Source organism: Anguilla anguilla, chromosome 6 (assembly GCF_013347855.1).
Source record: "Anguilla anguilla isolate fAngAng1 chromosome 6, fAngAng1.pri, whole genome shotgun sequence".
NCBI lineage: Eukaryota > Metazoa > Chordata > Actinopteri > Anguilliformes > Anguillidae > Anguilla > Anguilla anguilla.
The window spans coordinates 15,588,497-15,613,500 of NC_049206.1; the positions used below are offsets into that span (position 1 = coordinate 15,588,497).

Genomic DNA, 25,004 nt, shown 5'->3' on the forward strand with positions numbered 1-25,004 from the left:
TGTTGTTTGTGAAGTGTATACATGTGATTGAATATTATGGGGGTGGTCAATGAGAAAATGTTATCCACTTTGTGGTAAAACAATCCCATATTGTGGTACAAATTGCCTATTGGTTGTTTTGTAGAGTATTTCATAACTGGTGGCCGGTAGCACACACTTCATGGTCGAGTGTGTGCTTGTCTGTGAGTGAGTTGTGCACTCCTGCTGTAATGACAAGAATGTGAAAGAAGGCAACGAAGAGATGTAAGCCTATGTCTTTTTAGGGTTTCTATTTTTGGTAAACTTTTTGTGCAGTTTATCAGCCAGCTTTAATATACATGGTCGGATCAATGCCTCAAGTCATATTTGGTATTTATTTTTGCCACAAAGAAGAAACAAATTGGAAGACTACAGCGAACATCTCCGAAATGACCGCAGCTGTGGTGGATTTGGAAAATTGGGAAAGGTAATTCTGGGAAATGGACGCGCGTGCGAGTGCGAGTGCGCGCGCCAGTGTTGCCAAATTTCACAAAATAAATGAACTACTCGTAGTCAGAGCGATTGAGAGGCAAGTCGGGGGGATAGCAAATAAGCGGCTATTAAAAATAACTCCAAAAACAGCAACCAGCGACTTGATGGTTTTTTAAATCGACTTCAGAAAAAATAAGCCCGAAGTCGTTTTACAAGGCAGCTATGGCGCGCGCGAGAGAGTGAGGGGAAACAATTGCAGAACATCTCTCTTCCGTATCTGTGCCGTTAGTTAATTGTTATTGCACTAGAAAGGTCGTCGCCATTCCTTTGCTCCCAATGAGATTGTCTTTATTTAAACTTCGGAATGAACAGGGAAAGAAATAATTCGCACTCGTTTATTCTAACAGAAACTGGAATATTTGACCACCAAGTGGCGCCACGTGAACACAATCTTGTACGAATGCTTGCCTGGTTGATGGTTTTTCGAAGAGTATCCTAAAGGGTGGAAAGCACAGCAGCACCACTTCGAGGAGGGATACACGGGAAGAGGACACCGTAGCTTACACGCCAGTCAGTGGAGCGCGCTCTTTCGAAAGGAACAGACAGCAAAGTGGTTAGGGGGAACAGAAGCAAACCCGCGAGCGTGTGCAGTTCTCTACTAATGCACGTGAGCAAACGGCATAGTGGATGAAGAAATAGGCTACTTTCTTACGCTTGCTTCACAGCTACGGAGGAATGTATCAAATGCGACGGACTGCAAATTGGAGGTATCAGCTCGATTTTCTTCGTGGTATCCTGGTTCTGCACGTTGGCTTCGGGATGTGTGTTACGACTGGTAAGAAAGTTGTTTATCTCATTAGTATTCGGCCAACATGTTTTGACCTGTTAAGTTTTTAAAGAAACTTAAAGCGTAAAGATGGTCGAATCAACCTTGATTGAATATTAATGATTAGAATAATTTATGTTTAAACTTTCCATTGTAAGTACACTTAGTAGGAAAGTTTTTGCATATGCTACTATATTTATTAAATTGCCTAATGCTGGAACTGTGTGGAAAGTGATCCCTACGATGAATCTTGGTTTAGTTAGATTAACGTTGGCTACTATAACCTGTGCAAACTGGTTCTTTATATTGTTATGGCCCTTCGAAATCTATTCTAATTACAGAAAGATTTTGGTTTGCCCCATTAAGTACATTGGGTCGTACCTTAAGCATATAGAGTTTAAGTGGCCTAGTACGGAACTAGAGTCACTTAACTGACAGCGCGACACCTTGAAATAAACGATGTAGATGCTTGCTGCGTCACCTCTTGGAAACCGCTGAGGATGGGGTTGGTTGTTGCAGAACTCATGACTGCCACAAGAGGGCGATATCATGCGATAAGCCTTCAAATGCAATATTTTACATATTTTTGAGTTCTAAGAATTGGCCTTTCACATGAATGTTAATTGGCAGATTTCACTCCATACCAAAGGTGCTTGAGTGTGTATGCAGGAATCAGATTTCACTTTATCTTTGTGTTTCAAGTTATTGCATCCTACTTCACAAACCCAGGTATGAAATGTGCATGAATATAAAATGTGAGCGAACAAAATGATCACAAGGAAAAGAACCAAAAAATGCAACAAATTCCTAAAAATGGGTAATGAAATGAAAAGTTTTTCTAACATTCAAATATCATAATGAGTCCATTTGTCAAGAAGTGGTCGTACCAGTAAAATCTGCATAATTTCACTGAATGTCTGCCCCCAATTAGTTTGCCATATCTTTTCTTTAACAATGATCACATCAGATTAATGTCATCTGTTTCAGGGGGTTTAAGCTATAACAACATTCACCTGATATATTAAAATAATTTCACAAATTGAAATCATCATGGAAATTTAAACTTTAAGAGCACCCTTTCTCTTGCACCAATTTCAGGTTTAAATAAATTATGTCTTGTGAGTTTTACCTCTTGGAGGACTTTACAGAACTTCCGTTGGTAAAGGACTAGGGTTAAGTAAAGATAAAAAGCCATACACATCCCAGTTAAGCCTTGCTTCACAAAGGTTTTGCAAATGTTCTCCATTACTAGAAGCCTTGCATCACGGCTCTTCCTGTAATTACCTCAATCAAGAGAAGCCAGTACGGGAATCAATAGCAGGGAGATACTGTACGAAAGTAGTATTTTACAGAAATAGTTTTCACATATTCCCACCATTTACTTCTGATTAATTTAATTTGTGCTATAAAATACACTACACCCCGATGTAGATTATCTGCGTAGTTAGACAACTGGATGTAAATATGATGTTAATTATTGAATTAAATTTCAGTATGAAGTAGTTTCATGTGTACAGTTGAGTTTTTTCTCTTTCTGAGACAAGTTTCATTACACTGAATAAACTTGTTAACAGTGTGGTTTTTTCCACTGAATAATGAGTTGTGGGGTGTAATAGGCAGCTATACTAAGCACGCATTGTTACAGACTCTAGGTTGTTTTGAGTTCATTTAAGAAAGTGATGTTCATTTGTGATTTATTGGAACTGACATTTTAAAACACCCCATCAACTACATCAAAAAGATATTTTAAGATGCTTAATTAAATCATTTCTACATCTACACTTTCCACATTACAAAGAAACATTCCTCAATAAACATGTCATTCCAAATCTTTAAAGGGGGTTTGGATTTATATTAGACATAAAAAATAAAAACCTTATTGCAAATCCTTCACAGGATGCAATTACGTAGCCTTTTCATTTTTATTGAATGCCACGCTTCATGGGAGTTAATAAATACCAGGCATCAAGAGTGTTCAGCCAAGATGAATCATGTTTTTTGTTCATGGTGATAAGGCAACTTGAAAGTACATTTATGTAGACTTTAAGGTATTTGTGCATGAGTGTGCGTTTCTGCTTGCTGTTGCATGTGTGTGCGCGCGCGCATGTGTGTGTTTGCACATACAGTATTATACACATGCATGTATCTGTTTTGGCATGCTTGTGCTCATGAGTTTGAATGAGTGCATGTGCTTGCACATGTTTGTTGTGTCTCGTGTAGGCACTGATCTGGTGAAAGTACTGAATAATTTGATCCAGGTTCTCTGGGTTTAACCTGTTCACACTTATTACACATTACGCATACCTTTTCTGATGTCATTTAGAATGTTGATTTAGCTGTGTGCAGTTTATGTATGCAGCCACAGCCAGCTAAGGTAATGGTTCTATGACAAGGTACAGCTTCATGAACAATAAGAGAATACTTTGGATCGCCTTCCTTGATAATTTGAAGAATCATTGTGATTGTCTTCATATTTCTCTTAAGTCTTAGCAATCTTACTCTGATTGGCTGGTGATTGTGAGTGCATGCACTACTTGACCAAAAGTATCTGGACACACCTTGGTCTGGGGCTGTTTTTCATGGTTTGGGCTTAGGCCCCTTGGCTCCAGTGAGGGTGAATCTTAATGTTACAGTATTCAATCCCATTCTAGACAATTCTGCATTTCATCAGTTTGGGGAAAGCCCTTTCCTGTTTCAGCATGACAAAGTCCCCAGGCGCACAGCAAGGTCCATATAGAAAAGGTCAAGAATAACGTGGAAGAACTTGACTGGCCTGCACAGAGCCCTCTCCTCAACCCCATCCAACACCTTTTGGATGAATTGGAAGGCCAACTGCGAGCCAGGCCTGATTGCCCAATTGGTGGCTGACCTCACTAATGCTCTTCTGGCTGAATGGAAGCAAATCCCTGCAGCAATGCCCCAACATTTATTATAAAAACCTTTCTAGACGCGTGAAGGTTGTTATAGTAGCAATGGGTGGACCAACTCCATTAATCCCAATTACATAAACCAATTAATCCCCATAATTTTGGATGAGATGTTGGATGTCAGGTGTCCACATACTTTTGTCCATATTGTGTGGCTATACATATGGTACTGTATGTCCTTATAATTTCTCAGAAGGTCTATATTTAACCGTAAAAGCATAAGCCTACATGACAGAGCCTTGGCTTTGGCCTTGGGTGAAATAGCCACTCCCCTGCATGCATGTAGAGAGAATATAAAGTTTGTGGAAGTACATTAGGAGGAGGGTTTGGGGGTAGCAATTACAGATGGGGGTTTTGCCTAGTTTGGTTCCTCTCAGCCTGTGGATGCCATCTCTGCTTGGAAAAATGAGTGCTTTGGCTGAACCGGCTGCAGCATTGGGAATTGCACATATTTTTTCATGCCGGGAAATGGAGTTTGGGAAGTGTGAGGGGTGTTGACCATTAAAAATGCAATAAACTAGCCTATATCACAGCACACTTTTGATTATACTCTGTGGGAAGGTTAAGTTGCTGTGGATGCATACATGTACAAGCTCTTCTCCAGATGAAATCATAAACATTCTCCATTCATTGTCCCTAATTTCTCATTAACCTGGCACAAAAGCAAAGTCATTTAAATTGCAGGTATTTTTTATGTTGTCTAATGATTTGTTTATAGTACAGCTAAATATTGGATTGGCTTATTGTTGGGACAGGGAAAGCGGAATTGGGAGAATGGGACAATATTGGTTGCAGCTTTGGGCGGGAGTGTGGTGTTTTCCTATTATTTTGGTAGATTTAAGATAAATGGAGACCAGAGTGGGGAATCCAAACCCTAAACATTAGCATGCAGATGTTGTATGTGTGTGATTAGTCCAGGGGTTCCCAAACCTTAATCTCAAAACCCAAAAAGCTGGCCACCCCCTGGCTGAGGACCACCACCACTACTATGAAGCACTGTTCTCCAACATCAACTACAGGCTACAAGTCAGTGGGTAACACATTGACATGTGGAAGAAGTTTAAGTCATGATGTCATTACATCATGGATCAATCTAAGGCAGGTATTCATTTGTTTAAATATAAATATTTAATAATTGCAGTAGAAATAGTGCCTGATTCAGGATGTGTAATCCAGAGGTTTATTTTACCACAGGTCTACAATGTGTGTTATGAGAAATGTGAAAATAAAGATATCTGAGAGGAAAAATATATTTTGCCTTCTGCTTTGGACCCCTCACAAACCCTAGATTGGGCAGCCCCATTTCACTCTCCTGTCTGACATGGGTGCCTCCTGTAGTTTGTGCTGAAGTTCAGATTTTTTCTAAATCAAAGCGTGCTGGTCTCTTCTTGGAGCTTGAATGTGTTAGAGTGCGCACAAAGTTATGACATTTGCACCAACTCTTTCAGGGTTCAATTATTAATGAGGTAAACTGCTCTTACATTAACGTTTGGTTTATGAACTATCCTAAGCACTTTTAGATGGCAGGACGATTGAACTGGACACTAATGAATTGCTAAATTGAGCTGAGTGAGTTTCATTTAGAAAAAACTTTGAATGTTATACCCCAAAGTAGATTGCAAATAAAGTGGACTTTATTTTATGGTTTTGTTTTTAAGGGCTGACTTTTAATGGATCAGTGTTTTAAAAACACAAACGCCAGTAGTCAGGCTTTATTCTGTATTATAGGGCACTTGGGAGATGTGCTCGGAGAATCCCCATTAGTTTATAAGTTCCAGCCGACTTAATTTAGACAAATCTTTGTGTGCAGTTATAAACCGTCTGTGGCTTATATACTGACTCACTAAACTTGGTAAAAATTAATAACTCAATTGCTAGCTCAGCCTGGCTCTGTGGTCTGTTCGGGCCACACTGACCTTGGAATTCCAGATTTGCATTGGAGTTCAAGTGGCATTTCCCCAATGCTTTTTGTGACTGTTGGCCAAACACCAGCAAGCAGCAGCCAGTACTAGGGGGGGGGAAGCATGCTGAAACCACTCTGTGCCAGACCCACAATTTCCTCTCTGAAAACTGCAGCGTGGGCAAGGGAGAAAGGGCAGAAGGGAGGGTGAGACAGGGAAGGAGAGGGAGTGGTTGAGGGAGTAATGGATGAGGAATAAAGAATGTAAAGAAAAGAGGGATTTACAGAGGGAGAAATGGTGAGAGAGGCACCTCTGTAACTTTGGCGGCATCTTTTGGCAAAACTAATTTTAAACCTCTGTCCTGTACGAATGTTCAAACAACACATGCTACTGCAGCACAGCCTTGATTTATGAGTCTTTACTATGTATCATAAGTTTGGTTCCTCTCAGCCTGTGGATACCATCTCTGCTTGGAAAAATGAGTGCATTTTCTAGTGATATGCCATTGCCCTTTGGGGGAACCTTCTGTTTTTGAAGTACCTATGTACATCAGAAACATAATTTTCTGCTTCACTAGTTTATTATAAAGGTTTTTGAAAGCATGGCCTCACACATCAAATCTGGAGTTTGAGGTGCATATGTGAACTACCAAAACTTGCCTATTTGTGTTCTTTTAGATAAGTGAGGCCAGCCAGTTTTGATCACATGAGGTAGCTGCATGCATGATTTATTTTGGTTTTTGGTTATTCATCATTGGTAGGACCGCAACCTTGCCTCAAGCCCACAATCCCCTCTCCATATCCCACACTTCCCACATTCTGTCTATACCCCTCACCTCCCTTGTCATCCCTCTGCTGCCCCTCAGTCTTCATCTGTCTATACTCTAACCTACACCTTCTATACCGCACTGCATCTATACAACACTCATCTATACCGCACACCATCTCTCATTGCCCTACCACAGCCCTTCAACTGACCTCCCTGTGGCTAAGGACCCCCACCTAAATAAAAAGTTAACATTTGCACCTGTATAGAATACTTGTTACAGTGGCTATTTAAGATTTGTATCATGCTACATGGAAACATGTCTGAATAATGTCATAAATCATAAATCTATACAAGATGTGTAGATATTACTGCACCATACATGTGCAATAAACAATGATCTTAATATTAGCAAGGATATGTAAACCAGGCACATTTATTTGTATGAACATCTAAAATATTGAAAAAATTCTGCTCCACCATATGTTACAACAGACCTCCCACCCCATCTATCCATACTTTACAATTCATAAGCTGATTTTAATTATATGCTCTTTCACTGGGTTTGGGGGTTTAGGTTACTAAAAGAAACCTAAAGAAAGCATGGAACATGAACCCCATCATACTGGACTCTGCACAGCTTACAGCCATACATAAACATATGGATGACAATTGAGCACAGTTGTAGGATTTTGTTTTCCACATGGCAAAAAGATAAAGTATGAAAAAAGTGTCACCCTGTTTTTACTGGTTTATAATGGCTAAAATAGACTTGGTGTGACTGAGACCCACAGATATTACAGAATCTAATAATGTGTAATATAGGCAATGCACTGCATGCAGTGTAAATATGTTCTGATACACAGACCAGTATGTTATCTATATATTTTGGCCTGAAGCACAGCTGTATTGCCAGAGAATTATGCCTATTATGGTCATTTTGCATGATTTTTCCCACCATGCACCGTTTCACAGAGATTTGAAATTGTTGCCCTCATAAGGAACATGTCAATATGATTCATTGCTGTTTTAAGGCAAGCTTAAAAGTTGACCCTAATGTAGGAAACCATTTTTTCTTTCCTCTTATTGCGTGCCATGTGTAATCTGCACATTCCAATAATGTGTAGAGCCAGCTGTTTATTTTATACTTACTGCTACCTTTCTTTGCCTGGATTCCAACTTTTTTACAGATTGTATCAGGATTATTTTTGCTTGCATATGGTTGTAAGAAAAATGTTGCTTTTTAAAAGGTTTCCTCTCTGTTTTTGTATCCTGTTTAGTTCTTTTAGTTTTTTTTAGGTGGGTGTATTACACTGTTGAAGAGTTTCTGGGCAGCATTCTCATAAATGTGTGATATACTGTATGTGCAGTAGCATTCCGTTATTACAGATAAAACTAATAGTTATAAATGCTATAAAAGTTATGTGTTCAAGTTAACACAGAAGGGCATATACATAAGTGTTGCACATTATTGTATGCTGCTTTTTGCTGCTATAAATGCTAAAATTGCTTCTGATACTGAGAAGATTTATGTAACCTGGCCACACTAGTGTGATGAGGCTAGTTGTGTCCTGCAGGTGAGGTCTCCTGGTCAGAGATGACTGATGACATGGCAGGGGTTGGGGCTTGTCCAATCAGGAGCTCTGTCAGGGACACAGAAGAGAGCTTAAAAACTCTACATGACTGCCCCCTGCTGTGCTGAAAAATGTATAACACCCCCTAAAGTTGATTTCCTCCTCAAACTAATTACAAGGCAATTGGGGGAAACGGCTTGTTGTTAAAACATCTCTTCAGCGGCGTTAAAAGGGTAATTCCTGCTTTCACGGCAGAACGTTGACCCTGAGCGTCGGTGCTGGGATCAGGAGCTGGATTGCCGGCCTTTGACATGAAAGAGGGGAAGCTTGCTGATAGGGATCACATCCAGACTACAGCTGTCATCCAGACAGTATAGCTTAGTATTGGCAGGACAGAGGGATTATGGGCCTTTAGAGCTTTAAAGCCGTGATCATTATCGTGTCTCAGTTTGATTTCAAGGGTCATGGTGAGGCCTTGGCTCATTTTCTTGTCAATTGTGAAGACTGGGTGTCTCCTAGGGGTGTGCAGAGACGTCATTATCTGTATCTGTTCCTGTTCAACCAACAAAAGCACTTTTAGATGGCAGGACAATTGAACTGGATGAATTGCTAAATTGAGCTGAGTGAGTTTCATTTAGAAAAAACTTTGAATGTTATACCCCAAAGTAGATTGCAAATAAAGTGACTTTATTTTATGGTTTTGTTTTTAAGGGCTGACTTTTAATGGATCAGTGTTTTAAAAACACAAACGCCAGTAGTCAGGCTTTATTCTGTATTATAGGGAACTTGGGAGATGTGCTTGGAGAGTCCCCATTAGTTTATAAGTTCCAGCCGACTTAATTTAGACTAATCTTTGTGTGCAGTTATAAACCATCTGTGGCTTATATACTGACTCACTAAACTTGGTAAAATTAAGGACTGGAAGAAGAAAAAAACCTGAACTGGAAGAAAAAAAAAACTGGATTGAAAAAAAAAAAACCTAGACTGGATGAAAAAAATACGAAGCCCCCTAAGGGTCATGGTGGGGATTTTTTATTTTTTATTTATTTATTTATTTATTTATTTATTTATTTTGAGCTACTTTTGCTTTCCCTCGCAGTGCTTTTGCATTACCTCGCAACGTTTGACATTCACAACAGTTACACGCAGGCTACCTTTTCGTGCAACTCTGGTAATTCATCTTACCCTGGCTCTACATTTTGGACGGTGCAGTGGCATGCGCCCTTTTGTAATGTCTAATGTTGATAAAAACGGAATGTCATTGCTTGCATTGATTTGTTAACGTCGTTTTGTTACCGGTGTTATGTAAGGAATAAACACAACGGGCTGTCCTATTATTGGAAATTATACAACGGCTTGGCTGAATACTCGATTCTGATTGGTACAAGGGTGGGCATTATTTCTCAGTAAAGGGACACCTCGGCCTTTTAACAGTTCTAAAATCAATGTGCTACAAAATCCAGCATTCTAAAGCAGTTTAAACGGCAACATTATTCTTTCGCTTTTGAATTGTTGTTACATCCCCTCCCCTTTTCAATATCCAATATCACAATTGATGGCAACGTTGAATCACATTCTCGTTTTATACCATGCAATTAGTTTATACCATGTACCATACATTTTTTGTCATTCCATTATTTAATAAAACTGCATGAAACCATAAGTCAATCATATTAGTCTCCCTAGCACTGTCTTGCTTTTTAAATGGTGTGGTCGCGCGGTATAGACATAACGTCTTTCTAAGACCCTCTGAAACGGGTTATGAATGCCAGCTAGCTTTATGATAGGTTCGCCATCACGAGGCATCTGCTGTGTGCCGGAGTTCCAGATAGCTACTCTTTCTCTCTGCCCGTGTAACGTTAGATAGAGGCTATGAGAACTCGACATGGAGCTGACTTTTTTTCCCCCGAATCCCAATAATAACGAGCAACTTCGGGTAGAAGAAATATGTTTCCATCGCATTATTTGTGCTTTCCTGAATACAGTATTCGGATTCGGATACATTCCTAGTGTCTCCCACTCAGGTTTTTCTTTTTTTCATATTTTTCCTCGTATAATAATATAATTTTGTTAACAACCAATTAAAACTGAGTAGTACTTTTCAAATGAGAAATACTGGCCTTGTACATGCAGTTTAACAGTACTGTTGAGAAATTCCAGACATGTATTAGTGTATGTATGCAAAAATAAGCAGCTGTCCAATCAGACTTTATTAATGAATGAATGGAAGGTGATCAGTGTCCTACACTACATGTATGTGTAGGACAATCCATGAGAAAATGGCTTCTCATTAGCTTCACTCACTCCACAGCTGAATGGTTCCTGCTGTTTGAATGTGCAATGATTTAACGACTCTGTGTTCTATGGCTTCCCTTATGTGCATAATATGAAAAGAAGTAAAAATCCTATTTTTAAAAAGGAGGGAATGGCATTCGTGGCCACCAAATCAGAAAATCTTGTCTTGAAGGTGGTCTTGGCGATCGACCAAGATGAGAGCCTGCCTCAGTGCTTTGTAATGTGAAAGTAATTAGCTGTGGTTTCACAGAGCGTGGCAGCATGTGAAATAACACTGAGGATGCCGTGCAGTGGGGGCCCGACGCCGGCGTGGGTATAACTCCCCTCACCTTCTTCAAACATAGGTAAACAGCAGTGCCTTCAATTTAGCAAATGTGCAGAGGGCCTTTAGAGGGGCCCTCACAACCTCTCTAACGGCAATGTTTTTTCATGTGAAAAACAGCCGGACTGCTTTTCCTTTGGTAACTTCCAACACGTTTTTGTGCTCAGCACAATGGGAAAAATGTGTGGTTCTCCGTGTAGAGTGGGCAGTGTCTCCAGGTGCGGATGTGTCCTTTTCCCCGTCTGAGCTCCTGCTTCATAAGACACTCATTCAGATGTGCAGATAAGACAGCCTGCTCTGAAGAATGAAAAAAACTTTGATTACCCCTCTGGCAGTAATATGCTAGATTGAGGCTCCCCTGTGTACTGTTTGGATGCATCTGTAGTTCTGTGAAACACAGGAGACCAGGGTGTACAATTTTTATCACTGACTTCATTTTTTTCCTCCCAGTATATGCACAATCATGCATGTACATAAGTTTATTGCTCTCTGTCCCAGCTACCCCTCTTCAGCGCACACGTAAGCTGGTATCACAAGGTTTAAATAACACCCAGTGAAAAAAAACCCAGACCCAGTGCACATGCTACTGGTCACACATGGTTAAATGATGGTGCGCCTTCCCATCTCCTCACTCAGCATTTTTCTGGCCTTCCCATCTCCACACTCTGCATGTTTGCATATTGTGTAGCAGTGTCCATTTTGTTCTCTGGCTTCAGTCAGTATCAACTCAAAGGTCTTCTTTTTTTTTTTTTTTTTGAAAAGACAGAGAGCCTGACTAATGGCACTTACCATCCGAGTGAATGGTTCTCACTCGTCCCATCCTTGGAGCTTCTCCAACCTAGCTTCCCAGTGGTATAACAAACTTCCTCTACAAACAACTCAGTCACTGCCCATTTTCCGCTGTGGTCTGAAGATGCATCTCTACAGACTGTACCTTGACTAACCCTACACGACTACTCCACAGAGTTACTTTCAATCTAGTATCACTCTCTTGTATCACTTGTACCTGGATCTTATAGAGCTTTCATGTTACACTTGTATCTTCATCTAGTACTTCATCATATCTCCTGTAATCATGCCTCACTTCTAGTTTGACTTCCCATAACTGTACTAGGCTTACTGTGTGAACTAGACTTGATGTTTATGGGGATGGATAACTGATACTTAAAGAGAATTTGTACCTTATCGGACCTGTGTTCTGTAGCTGTTCCAATGACCTTCAGTATGCAGTTATTGTACATCACTTAGGATGAAAGCATCTGCCAGACAAAATGGAACGTGATTTAATGAATTCTGTTTGTTACACAACAGCATGTACTATTATTCTGTACTTGTGTGCAGCCATGAGTGTAGGGGGAGCATTGGGAGGAGACAATTGATGTGTCCATCTGAAATGTATGTCAGCCTCTGCCTGAGAGCTTTTCGTATACAGCAGAAAATGACCCATTTGAAACACATGAATGAAAGCAGGAATGAAAATAAAAGCAAAAAAGACCGGCACCAAGCCAATTGGGCACTGAAAGAACTATTAGATGAAAAAGATTAAATTTAAGATTGAATGAATGAATGAATGAATTAATTATTGCATTTAGCACTTTTCCGAACGCTCAAAGTGCTTTACAGTGATGAGTGGGAATTCACCTCACCCATTACTGAGCTACTTCTAAAATTATGAAGTTAAGTTTGTGCTCTAACAGTAAACTAGTTGCTTAAAATGTGAATATTTTCACATTTTAAGGGTTGGCCATTAACCCCATCCCAGCACCAGAGCCCATTGATTGATCCCACAGATACAGTTCTAAATGTCTTCCATGTGTAATGTGCTAGCCAGTTCTGTTAGCCAAATTTTATTTTTAAAATAAAATTAACTAGATCATCATAATTCAGACCATATATTTTTTAGGAAATTTTTTTTTTTAATGAAAAAAATAAAAATGGAAAAACACCAAGCAACACCCATTAATATTTTGGTACAGGGTTACTTTTACATCTAAGCATTTAGCAGAACCTCTCATCCAGTACAGCTCACATAAGTGCATACATACAGGTCTAGCCAGCATACCACGTTAATGCCAAGTCGTCAGGATCACAACCGATAGTAGTAGTCAATACATAATCTTACAACATTAACCTAGGTGCCAGAGAAAAATGGAGGAACTAATATTGGGAAGAAATTGGGTTGGGAGGATATGCTTTTAAATTTAGCATAAGCATGACTTATAAACACTACAAAATGTTCTGCATGAACCTAAATTTGGGCTATGGAATAGATGACACAAATTCTGCAAAAATAATTGGAAAATATTGTGAAAAATTTGGGGAAATGGAAATTAGCCTCCTGTTTAAATCTGAAATGATTTAGGTCTGAAAGGATTTTGGAAATCTGAAAAACAGCCTTGTAAACACCTCGACCTTGTGCTGGACCATATACTTGGATGAAATATGTTTCCATTCCATCGTATTTCAGGCTGACTAAAAGAGTCGGAGCATTCTCCCACAGGTAGCAGTAAAATTCTGCCCTGACAATGGCCATAAATAGCCTTAGCTGAGTATTTTCATAAATCCTGTATTAATTTAAATTTATCTGCATTAAGCTGCAGAACAAAGTGTCATTGATTGACAGTGTTTTCATTGATGTCCATTGCCCAAAGCTTTAGAAAGAGGTGTTTATAAGAGAAAGTCAGACTTAACAATACTGAAAGCTTTTCTTGTATGTATTCTTTACTGTCAATGACCTTTTGCTCACATAAACATTAAAATGGCAGTCAAAACAAAAACCCAGTAAACTGTAAACAAAACAAGATTCAATTTGAAAATTTTTTGCTCCTGCAGCTTGTTTGCCCAGATAAGAGTCAACTCATTCAAATCCCTGCTGATGTGTTGTTAATGTTGTGAAACCACTTAATTTGGTTAAATATGATACCATGATACTGTTTTTCCAAAGTGTTCAGGAGCACAGGAAATCATCTAGCCCCGTGTTCAATTCTTCAAATGTGGAATATTTAATTTTGCTGTCATAGATTTTACTACATAACCTTTACGTGCCCAGTGTGTGCTGTTGGGTGATTTTATGATGGAAAAATAGTTGTTTTTAAAGGTTTCCCAAAAGTGCATGCTACCATATGGTGGTCATGGAATCATATACCAAAGAAAAATGGGGGAAGGGGGTGGAGGGACTGTGAGCTAGAATTGCTCTGGTTCAAATGCTTTGGCTTTTACTGTACTTGCAATGATTTAGGCTAGGCTATGTTTTGCATGATCGCTAGTTCATTTACCATAAATCCCATATTTCACTAATTTGCAGTTCTTATTTCATATGTAAATGTTAATATTTATGCTGGCAGGAAAAAGAGTTGATTTTCTGAGATATATTATTATTATTAATTTAGTAAGATAAGAATAATCTGGCTGATCCAGACTGAAACCTGTGAACCATGTGGGGTAACAAGTGTAGTAAAAATTACATGTAAAATAATTGTATGTTTTCTTTTTAAGTAAGAAATGTAAAACTGTTTAGAATAAATATTTCCTTGACCATGGTGCTTTTTAGACTAAAGCTATTCATAGAATTCATTTGCAGCCCCCCCCCCCCCCCCCCCCATCCACAACTTGCAAGCTGCATCCAAAAACTAGTAATGTGTTTCTTGGCAAGGTATAGATGTTTCACTGAGGTAAAGTGAAGTGTTCCATAGCATTTCGACTGCATCTGTAATAAGCCAAGTTTTATATTTGTGTGAACAGGGTTAGTGAGGACAGGAAAAGACAGAAGGTAAAGAGTTCAGAGTTTGCTCTCAATTACCATGGCCATGACTGTGGGCATTGGAAAGCCTGTAATCCAAGTTTGTACTCTGTTTACATTGAAGCTGAAACCTGCAGCTTAGGGCACCTAGATTTCCCATGATTAAAACGGCCCTTTGTGCAAACTGCAGTCTCCATAGAAGGCTCCTAATAAACCCTGCAGGGGAGATCGTTTGGTTTCATTATGTGAATAAACGCATGAACTTAAGTCAGTTGGCATTGGTGTGGTTAGTATTCCATTCCACACTATGGGACAGATCAATGCTTGAAGGACTTAGGCTTTAGCAGGATGTGCCACCCTGGAGATCCATGGCAAGGCACTTTCATTGGTTATAGTATACCTTTTTGGTGCTGCATAGTATTTCAAACTTATGCTTTTGTGTACCCAATCTTGCATGACATTATCGGTGTTAATTACCAGGGACTGATGCATGTTAAGCTTTCGTCTCTTTGACCCCCCTCCCCCCATCCACATCCTTTCTTCTTGTCTGCCCTGCTTCCTTTCTTGTCTCTGGTACTGCCATAGTGCTAGAAAGCAGTGAGTGAACTGCCAGGGTATATTTGATATGGTATAACTCCAGTGAGCTTTCATTCGTCATTCGATCCAGCGCAGTCCAGGAAATGTCCCGTCTGCATTTATTACTGTGTATACAACATTTTGCAGGCTTGTGCCTTTTAAATGGATGACCTAATTTATAATTGAATTTTATTCAAAAAGACAAAACTTTCCTCACACCCTTATTTTCTCATTCCTGTGTTTGCTGTGCAGTGTCAAAATTTACCTCCTCAGTCTAACACTTCTGTCTTCTAAATCTTTCTTCAAGTCAAAGACATTGCAGAGTCAAATTAGCCTATTTTAAATGTATCAGAGAAAAGCTGTTTGCAGAAAGTTTGAAGGTTTACCCAGATTTTGAGTGGCCTTCTGGCCAGGACAATACCTGGAAAAGATTCATCAGTCTGCATCAGTCCAAGCAGTAATAAAGGTATGGAGACAGGAGAGAGCTTTACAGCCCTGGTCTTCCAAGAGATTAATTTTGAAGCACTCGTTGAATTGATTTGTTATTGTATTGTTTCCGTGTTGTGCCTAGAAACAGGAGATTCTAAGGCTAAATGGAATTTTGGTGTCCTCATCGGGTGTCTATATACAAACCAGATGGCCAGCTCTGTATTTTCAGGATTGAAACTTGTTTCTGCTATTGCTGAAGCTCCATAGAATGTCTGTACAGTTGCTAACATAGCAATGTGGAGAGAATGAAAACCTGTGGATGTTGGGAAAATTAGCAGTGACTAATCCTTTGTGAATTGTCAACAATCCCTGTAAATTTGGCTTGGGGCCTAAAGAGTGTTCATGGATGTGTGAGAATTGGAGTGCACCCTCAGCAGAGTAATGGGGTGTGGAAACTGACTGAGAGTAAACTCTGCTGGTGTACGGAGTCGATTAGTTCACTGAAAAAAATAATAGCGAATAAGAACCAATGGCAGTGAGCTAATGTAATATAAAACGAATGACCTTTCAAGCTGCATAAGGGCGTTTACTTGGGAAGTACACATTTTAGTAATAATGATGAATTGGTGTTACTGAGTAGTTAGAGATGCTGGAGTTAAACAATAGTATAGCTCTAAATCCTAACTTAACATAATACAATCAATGCATTCCTCTTTTTTTAAACTTGAGTGAAGACCGAAAGGTACATTATATGGTGATGAACTGGGCCCAGCGTCTGTGTCTGAAATCACGTAATAATTGAATTCAGTCTCTCGTATTTTGGGAAAAGTGATTTGCATTAGTCAGGCCATCAGGCTCAGAGATGTTGAACCCAAATTGTTTGGGGGTGGAATCATCTTATTAAAACATATTAAAACATTAGGACATACACTCTTAAATAACTGATTAATACAAGTCAATTTAGATGTAGTTTAGAGATGCTGTGATGCCATTTGGACCAGTGGGATACCGGATGCATGGGCACTTATCCAACCCAAAGCTAGCTGCATCATCTCTGTCAGCATCAGAGATTTATGGGGGTTGGGACTCCAGAAGGAGAGTCTTCTCTGTGAGGGAAAGATGAGAAGGGGGACACTAAAGCCCACGGAAGTGTTGTTGGTGGATAGCAGCTCAAACTGACAAGGGTCCTGACCTCTGACCCATAGGAAGCATAAAAATTATGCAAAACATCAGGCTTGAATCTATAAATAAATAAACCCTTTAATAAATGACTGAATTATGCACTAGTGTACATACTCTTTGAGTGTAGAACATACAGCACAAAACTACAAGTGCAAAACACACAAGGCCCCATGTGAAGATGATGTAAGCTGTCATGCCTTCACTTTCCTGTCTTTGTCTTTGTCTTTAAGCACAATTAAAACCACTGGAAACAGGCCAGGCTGAGCAGAGTGGTTTTTAGTTGAACTCATCTATGCTGTCTTTTCCCTTCATGGCGAGATTCTCTAAGCACAGCCTGCTTTTACATGCTCTGGCTCTGGCCCAAAGTCAATAATCTTGCCCTGAGAGGGAGATGTAGGCTATGCTACATCGTGCATTACGTGTTAACAGACTACGTGTAGATGGGGCTGATGAGAACAGCACAGGAAACTTCTGTCCCCTGAGCCAAAACCATAACAGGTTGATTCTAATTTGAACAGGACCCAACCTCTGAGAACTGTGATTATAAATGAAGGCAGAACTCAATCCTGACATTTGTATTATGTACAAACTATTATGGCCCAGTTACCATAAATCCAGCCTCTATGATAAGGAATATCTCTCACACGCGCGCACACATGCACATGCGCGCGCACACACACACACACACACACACAGATATGTTCCAGCAGTACACAGGCCATGTATACGCAGTCCAATTCAGACCCTCTCACATGTACAAACATTCAGGGTGGAGGTATTGCAGGAAATGAGACAACCTGCTCTGTGCAGTGAGGGGAATTGTAAGTTGCTCTGCTTTTTCTCAGCCTCACCCTGCACACTCCGTAGCACTGCCTGAGTAAGTGGTATTTTTATGACAATCCAATCTCCTGCCATTCAAAGTGTAATGGTCCTCATGCTTAAGTCTTCACAATTTTGTCTTACCCTTGACCATAAACTATCATGTTGCCTTACTGTTGTGTCAGTTTATTTGTAGGGAGATAAGAGGTTACGTAATGTTTTAAAATACAGGGTCAAACTGGGGGACAAAAACTTCTTTATTTCTTCTTTCTTGTCCTTCATCTGATTATCTGAATAGGGTACCAAAGGTTTGTAGATATATTGTAAGTTTGTATTCTTTAAATGTTTAAGCATGTTTTAATTACACATGCATTTGCTGCTTCAGAGATGTGTTGTTGTCCAACAGACATATAGTGACGCTATTAGGTCACCACTATGATCATGTTCATGTATCAAGATGGTAGGTGTGGCATCTGCCAAATTACAGGTTGACTGGGGTACACCATATCTATACAGTGATGAAGAGACTCTTCTAAATGTTGAGTTTTGGAGGTTAAGAAATTAGTTACTGCTATGCGTTACCAAACATCTCCGCATGACTCCTGAAAATCCAGTATCTGCAGCTGGTCAGTACATGAGGTATTCAGACAAGTATATTCTGACCAGATATGTCTGCTCACCAGATGCCTTACCTACAGTGTAGTTTCTCAGGAGTCTGTGTTTTATAAATTTTAGAGTCAACCTGTAAATCAGTTTGCTTTCCTAAATAGCATGAGCGTTGTTCTTAAAAAAAGGATAACTAAAGAAGATGATAAAGAAGAGGTCAGGTCATACTGACAGCAGTCTACCAGAAGCTACACCTGTATGAGTCTGCTTGCTTTCTTTCTCCATCTTAAATTGCTGTTTCTTTTTTCCTGTTTGTTTAGATCCCACGTCATTACATGCTGTCCATTTTTGATTCGCTTTTCTTGCTATTTTTCAGGAGTTCAGCTCAACTCAACAGTTAAATGATCAGGAACATGTTGTCAGTTTTATCCACATTGGCTTGGATCCAAAGTTTTTTTTGTTCCATCAAAAAGTATCAAAAGGTATGATGATATAATGGTACGTGACACTGAATGCTGGTTGATAGGTCAGTTTGTTTATAGCTTGATGCATTGATTGATCTAAATTCATACAATGGAGGTCAAGTGCTGTTGTTCAAGGTCAGTCTCCCACCTGCAACTCAAACTCAGAATCTCTAGTTCCTCAGTTCAGTGCTGTGAGCAGTTCAAAGCTGTTTGACACAGTATGAGAGTAGGTGAGGTAGGCATTGGGGAAAATAATGTATAAATTGCTGTTGGTCAGTCAAAAACCTTTTTCTGTTTGTTGAATTAATTGATATGTTGGTTTTTAGCATTACATGGTCTGGTATCCATTTCTTCTAAATACTTAAATTTAACATGGAATCATGCGATTTTGTTGCTTAGCGCATGGCACCATTTTGTTGGATATAAATTTTTTCAGGTAGTCCACTAGCAATGGCTTGTGATTACATGATTGTTTAGCTAGCTTAGAATTGTAAAAATAATTAAGTTACATTTATGCAAGAGACATAAAACATATCTGTCAGCATTTTAGCCTGAACTGAAGAGGAAGACAGCCTTTTACAGAAAAATGGGATGGTTTCTTTGCTGGTTGAGATACTGTGGGGCTTGAGGTTCTGCTTTAACTATGGAAAAAGTGCTGGTCAGAAAATGTGAAGTGCTGATTACTGGTTTAATGAGTCATGAAGTCTAGTAATAGGCTAACCTATTGTTGCTAAACTTCATGATTCATTACGCCAGTAAGGTGTCTGATATAGTCAGGCATAACTCTTTTCTTTCACTTCATGATACAGGGAGTATAGACCATTGTGTTAACAGATGGTTTATAAAATCACCTGCGTTTCACTTCATAAGACACCCACGTAAAAATGAGTTCTTTATTGGCTTCAAGCATGTAACTACCTGGGCGGTTCAGTTGTAAAACATGCACGGATTTGTTTGTTCTTTTGAGGCTGCTGTCAGGGGTTAAGCTGAGGAATTGGAGCAGATCTGAGGCTGTAGAGGTGGTAGATGGAGACGGCTGAGCTCTCACAGAGAGGACAAAGGGGGGAGGGTACTGAAATGGGGTTTAGTTGGAGTCAAAGGGGACCGACGATTGTTGTCATTAGGATGGCATTGTCAGAGTAGATCACAAAGGTAAAGGACAGAGACAGATAAAATAGTATTCATTTTGAGCGCTGGCTTTACAGGTTTGCAACCCTCTATTTTGTAGTGTACTACGAACTGCTATTGGAGGGTTTTCATATTACTGGGGCTTAGAGCATTATTTACAGATTCTGAATGTTGAGTAAGCTGTCAGTCTTAAATCTTCTTCCAAATTTGGAACTGAAAACCATGTTTTTGTAGTATTGTACCCATAGAATGTAGTAAAATGTTTAAAATATTTTCAAGAACATCTGAATTAACAACCGATGGGCAATATAAAGGCTATAAACTTTAGAATGTGCAGGGAGCGTGATTGTGTTTTCTGTATGTATGGTGCTAATTTCCGTGATTTCTTATCCTATCTCATTTAAAGGAACCCGAATCCCTTTTGCTTATGGTGACACTGTTCAGGTACACTTTACTGGGCACACTTCAGTGCTGCAACCCAATACCTGGCAGCCAGTTCTTATTAGCAGGTTGGTTTGTGTGGTGGATGTGGTGTGTCAAATCAGTTACTGAGCATGTCTGGAAAGATCTCAGACTCAGTCTTGAAAAATGATGCTGTCCTCCCCCCAACCTTCCTCTTCCACTCCTGGTCTGGCATGAAGTTCTCCATCATGTTTTCAGCAGATTTGCAAGCTTTTACTTTGCCCCTGAAATATTAGCACAATTTTACTGTGTCCCACAACAAGCCTCCATTGCACTGTGCTCTTCAAAGAATTTCACATTTTCACTCTGCCTTTAATGAACCACACAGGTTTTACTGTGCACCTCAAAGAACGCCACAGTCAGTCGGTACACCATGTGCACACTGACACATTCCCTGAAGCACAGAAAAAGAGAATGCAATTATCATGTGTTTAGTGTCCCAGCAGAGTAGGGTACAGTATATGGCTATGAGTGGTTTAGGGACCTCTGCAGGACCCATTATGCGAAATCCGGGGGTGGTCAGTGCTGTGATGGGATTAGTCCGGCAACTTGGGTTGAGTTGGCTTTTCGTCTACTTGTGCGCACTCGGCCCGCAACAGCCAGGGCTTAAAGTGTGGACAGATTTAAGAGGAGGTGACACCCGGTGCAATCATCAGCAAGGTTTGGTGACTATCATTTATAGTCCCTGCTGGGGTTTTTTGTGTTTGTGTGTGTGTGCGTCAGGGGGGTGGGGAGGTGTGTTTTATTGCATAACAACCTGTGTTCACATTCCACAGTCATGGCTGCTGGCTGGTCTGAAGATTCAATTAAGCACTTCTGAGATATTAGAGAATTTGCTGCAGATGGAATAAAATTAACCTTTGTGGCATGTTGATTTCGCTGTTTTGCACATGGAAAGAGCACCATGCCCTTTAGTGAAAGGCTGTAGGTGAGAGCTGTGTTCTCATTACAAGCGATTCTGGTTATACTCTCTGCTCTCTGCATGGAGGGTTCCAGTTTTTATTTTCTTGCAGGATGCCAGGCAAAGGCTCCGAACTGTATCTCAGACCTTCCTGTTATCTCTACAACCAGCAAAATTTGCACTGCAAGATGACTCTCCCATGCTGTAATGAAGGCTAGCTACAGTCTTCTCCAGTGTCTTTGTCTGGTGTCCTAACAGAAGACTCCACCCACATAACTGAGAAACTCACCTGACCTTTATTCTTCTAGCATGGGCACAATATTCAGCATTACTTTTGCATTCCTTGACCGTGAAGGTAAGAAATGTGATGGTATTGTTTCTATTAGATTTACGGCATATTCAAGTCATACTAGAATCTGTTCTGCATGCAATTATGTGCGTTTGGATTTCCACTCCTGCAATCCCCTTGATCATACTAAACTTTAACCATCCGCTTACTTTGTTTTCAGACTCATCCACAGCCTTCCCACTAGGCCTGCTGGCATTCTGCCATGCTGTCGTTCTGGTTATTTCACTCCATGCTGTTAGTTTATGTCCCCCCCCCCCCCCCCCCCCCCGAGGTAGCGAAGGGAAAAATAAACTGTTCTGCCGAGCCGTGCTACGTTTGATCAAAGGTTTTGTAAATAATCTGGGCATTTGCAGAGGAGTCACCTGCATCACAGACATGAGAAATCCAGACAGTCTTGGCTGAGCGTCAGGAAGAGAATGGATTTGAATGGCTTTAATAGCACAGTGCTCTTTATGGACAATTGTTTTATGTGCCTTTATGGCACAGACACTGGCTGCGCAGCATGACCACGGTGAGAGTTCCTGTGCAGCCCATAAGACTGTGGCTGGGCTGTCTGCTTAGCCGGCCCCTCCAGGTCGTTAGCTTTTCCTGCAGTGCTGACATCTCTGCCCTGATTGATCAAACTCTGAACAAACTCCAGGCATGGAGCCCGGGGGCCAGCTTGGATCATTTTACCCATGCCAGCCAGCACTCCATTCTTCCTGGACATCCCCGTCGCTCCCCCTCTCGCGGGTATTTTTTGGAGGAGGGCATCTACACTTTCCAGCCCCGGGACCTGGGCTCTGTCACCACCAAGCTATTTTGGATGAAGGCGACAGTGAATGAGCAATGTTAAGAGAACGGTGTGATTAAAGACGTCTACCCTGATGGGAAAACAGAAAAGCCTGGCTGCATGAGGTCTGCCACATGTCTGCATGTCAACCAGATGGTCAGATCCAAATTCCTAAGCATCGTCATTCCAAAAGTTCAGTCTCTGCTGTTGTTGAAACTAGAAGTGCTCTGTTCTTCTAGGCTTCATGAATTTTCATGAAGGGGTGTGGTTGAAGACTGAATTTATAATGTTTCAATATAGAAATTCCTTGAACCTCCTGTCTCCAACCAAAATTAGGAATACCCAAGCTGGATGGACACAATGAGGTAGTGACAACCAAGCATTCTATATGCAGAGCTTAAAATGTGCATAGAGAGGACAGCTTAAATGCAGAATAAATAAACATATGGATTCCAGAACTGGTCAGACACCTGGTAAATTAAAACTGGCATTGCCAAATTTAAAGTTTTGCATGTGGAGAATAACAACGTAAGGCAGGAATATTTTATGAGCTGTGCTAAATTAGACTGTGTGTGTGTGTGTCATATGAAAAGACCCGGGTTTAGCTGTTGACCTAAGTATTTTTTTAATCTAGACATTGTTCCAAAGCAGTAAAAAGGCAGGATGCCTTGGAGCCAGACCACATGTTACATTACATATCTAAGTACCTTCGAGGTCTGGTATTACTTTTTTGTTCTTTTTGAAACAGATTGTAACTGCCAATATTACAAGTGGTCAGGCATGCTGATTTTTTTTCCTGCAAAGAACATACAAGTTCAAAGGACATTCTGTAGCAGTATTCATGAGAGTCTGGGTGCTGGGGTATTATGCCAGGGACGTAAAGCAAAAATGTAATGTAGAGTATGTATCAATGGCATAGTTGTAGTGCAATGCCGTTGTCACACTACAAACAAGATAAAGGGTGGTGTGATTTGGAAAGGAAGGAGGAGGGAAGACATGACTGGGCAGGAGAGGGAGGAATGTTTAATTGAGAAATACAGGTGTCATTGGACAGGAGAGAAGGGAGAGTTCCATGTGATTGGACAAGAGAAAGGAGTGACTGCCACCTTCAAGATGTTTGCAGGTACTGTAGTCATAACTGCAGTGCTGAATGTGAGGACACAGAATTAAATTTATTACACTTCAGCAAAGTTATGGGCCCAGTGTGTGCGCTGTGTGAAGCTACAGAGCAACAGCATTCTGCCAAAGACATTGGATTTGTATTTGCTTCTAGTGAAGCTGGTCTGGGCTTAAGAGCAGGCACTAAACAATCCATACTAAGTGCTGAATGTTTATGGTATAGCTCTATGTCAGTATTATCTTTCTGTTGTTTTAAAGCTTGCTCAAAGTTCTGATTTTGGTTATGAACATTTGAAAATATATTGCTGAAGGTCCATCTGTTAGCAAAGATCACTGAAGATCATTAATTGTCAGAAATACATAATGCATGTTAAGCAATGAAGGCTGAACACATTGAGTGTGCTCTTAACAGTAATGTTGTGTACACTGGAATGTGGAGGAAAAACTGAGAAAGTCAGTTATATTTTTGTTATTGCCCTGGCACAATCCCGATCCAAAAACATAAGTCAAATAAAATAAATATGACCTGAGTACTAATGTAGTTGCTAAAGAAGTACGGTGGGTAAACTCAGGTTAATTGACTGTACTGGTGCAGTTTAATACAGTTAGAGTAATACCATACGTCTTCCTTTTCAGGGGTTCCCAAACTTTTGTGTGGAAGGGTCTCCAAAATATCCACCCCCCATATCAGTAAAATGGTTAATATTAAGCAGCTTTATATAGGCTACAGCATGGCTTGCTACTGGCTTAAATGCAATGATCGTTAAACACTAGGGGATGCGCACATATCTATATAAGATATGTTGCAATTTACAATAATTTACAATGGTGACAGTACTAGGATGTCCAAACACTATTTAGAATCGTAATCCTCTGATGCCCCCTTCTCCCTCTCCCTCCGTTCTGGGCCATGAGAGGGTAAATGTGCACCCACAACATCTGTCCCTAATTACCCAGATGTCATAGCGGGGCAGCCCAGTGAAACGGCGCAGGTTTAGGGGCGCGCTGCCGGCCCATGGACGGGGCTGTGCCCCTTAATCAGCCCCAGATTTCCAGCCCAGTCTGTTTCCTCTCACCAAACTCAAGCACTGGTTACCTGCATGTCACAAACCAATCAAAACGCCGCCACCTAGAATTACCCAAGCCTCGATGTACTGGTGAAGACTTCAGAATGGGAACGGCATGTGTGTTGCTGCTCGCCTGCGTAATATTGCGTGTGGAATGGTGTTTGATATCACGAGCTGAGAGATTTTGCTTGGAGCCCTAATGGGAAATTCAATAATACAGCGGAAGAACTATGCATGCTCTCTCTCTCTCTCTCTCTCTCTGTCTCCACTCTCTTGTTCTCTGTCTTTGGTTCTCCTTCTTGTCTGGGAAGGACGCGAGATGCAGTGCATT

At 40.4% G+C, this 25,004-nt stretch overlaps 1 protein-coding gene across 1 annotated transcript in view; it reads left to right on the top strand.

The window, feature by feature from the left end:
- Positions 1 to 101: 101 nt before the first annotated feature.
- LOC118230352 (inactive tyrosine-protein kinase transmembrane receptor ROR1-like) overlaps positions 102 to 25,004 on the top strand; it is a 91,038-nt gene continuing 66,135 nt past the window's right edge. Inside the window, 1 exon segment of the mRNA XM_035423283.1 lies at positions 102 to 1,285. Within this exon segment, the coding sequence (XP_035279174.1) occupies positions 1,186 to 1,285 (100 nt within the window). The 5' untranslated portion in view covers positions 102 to 1,185.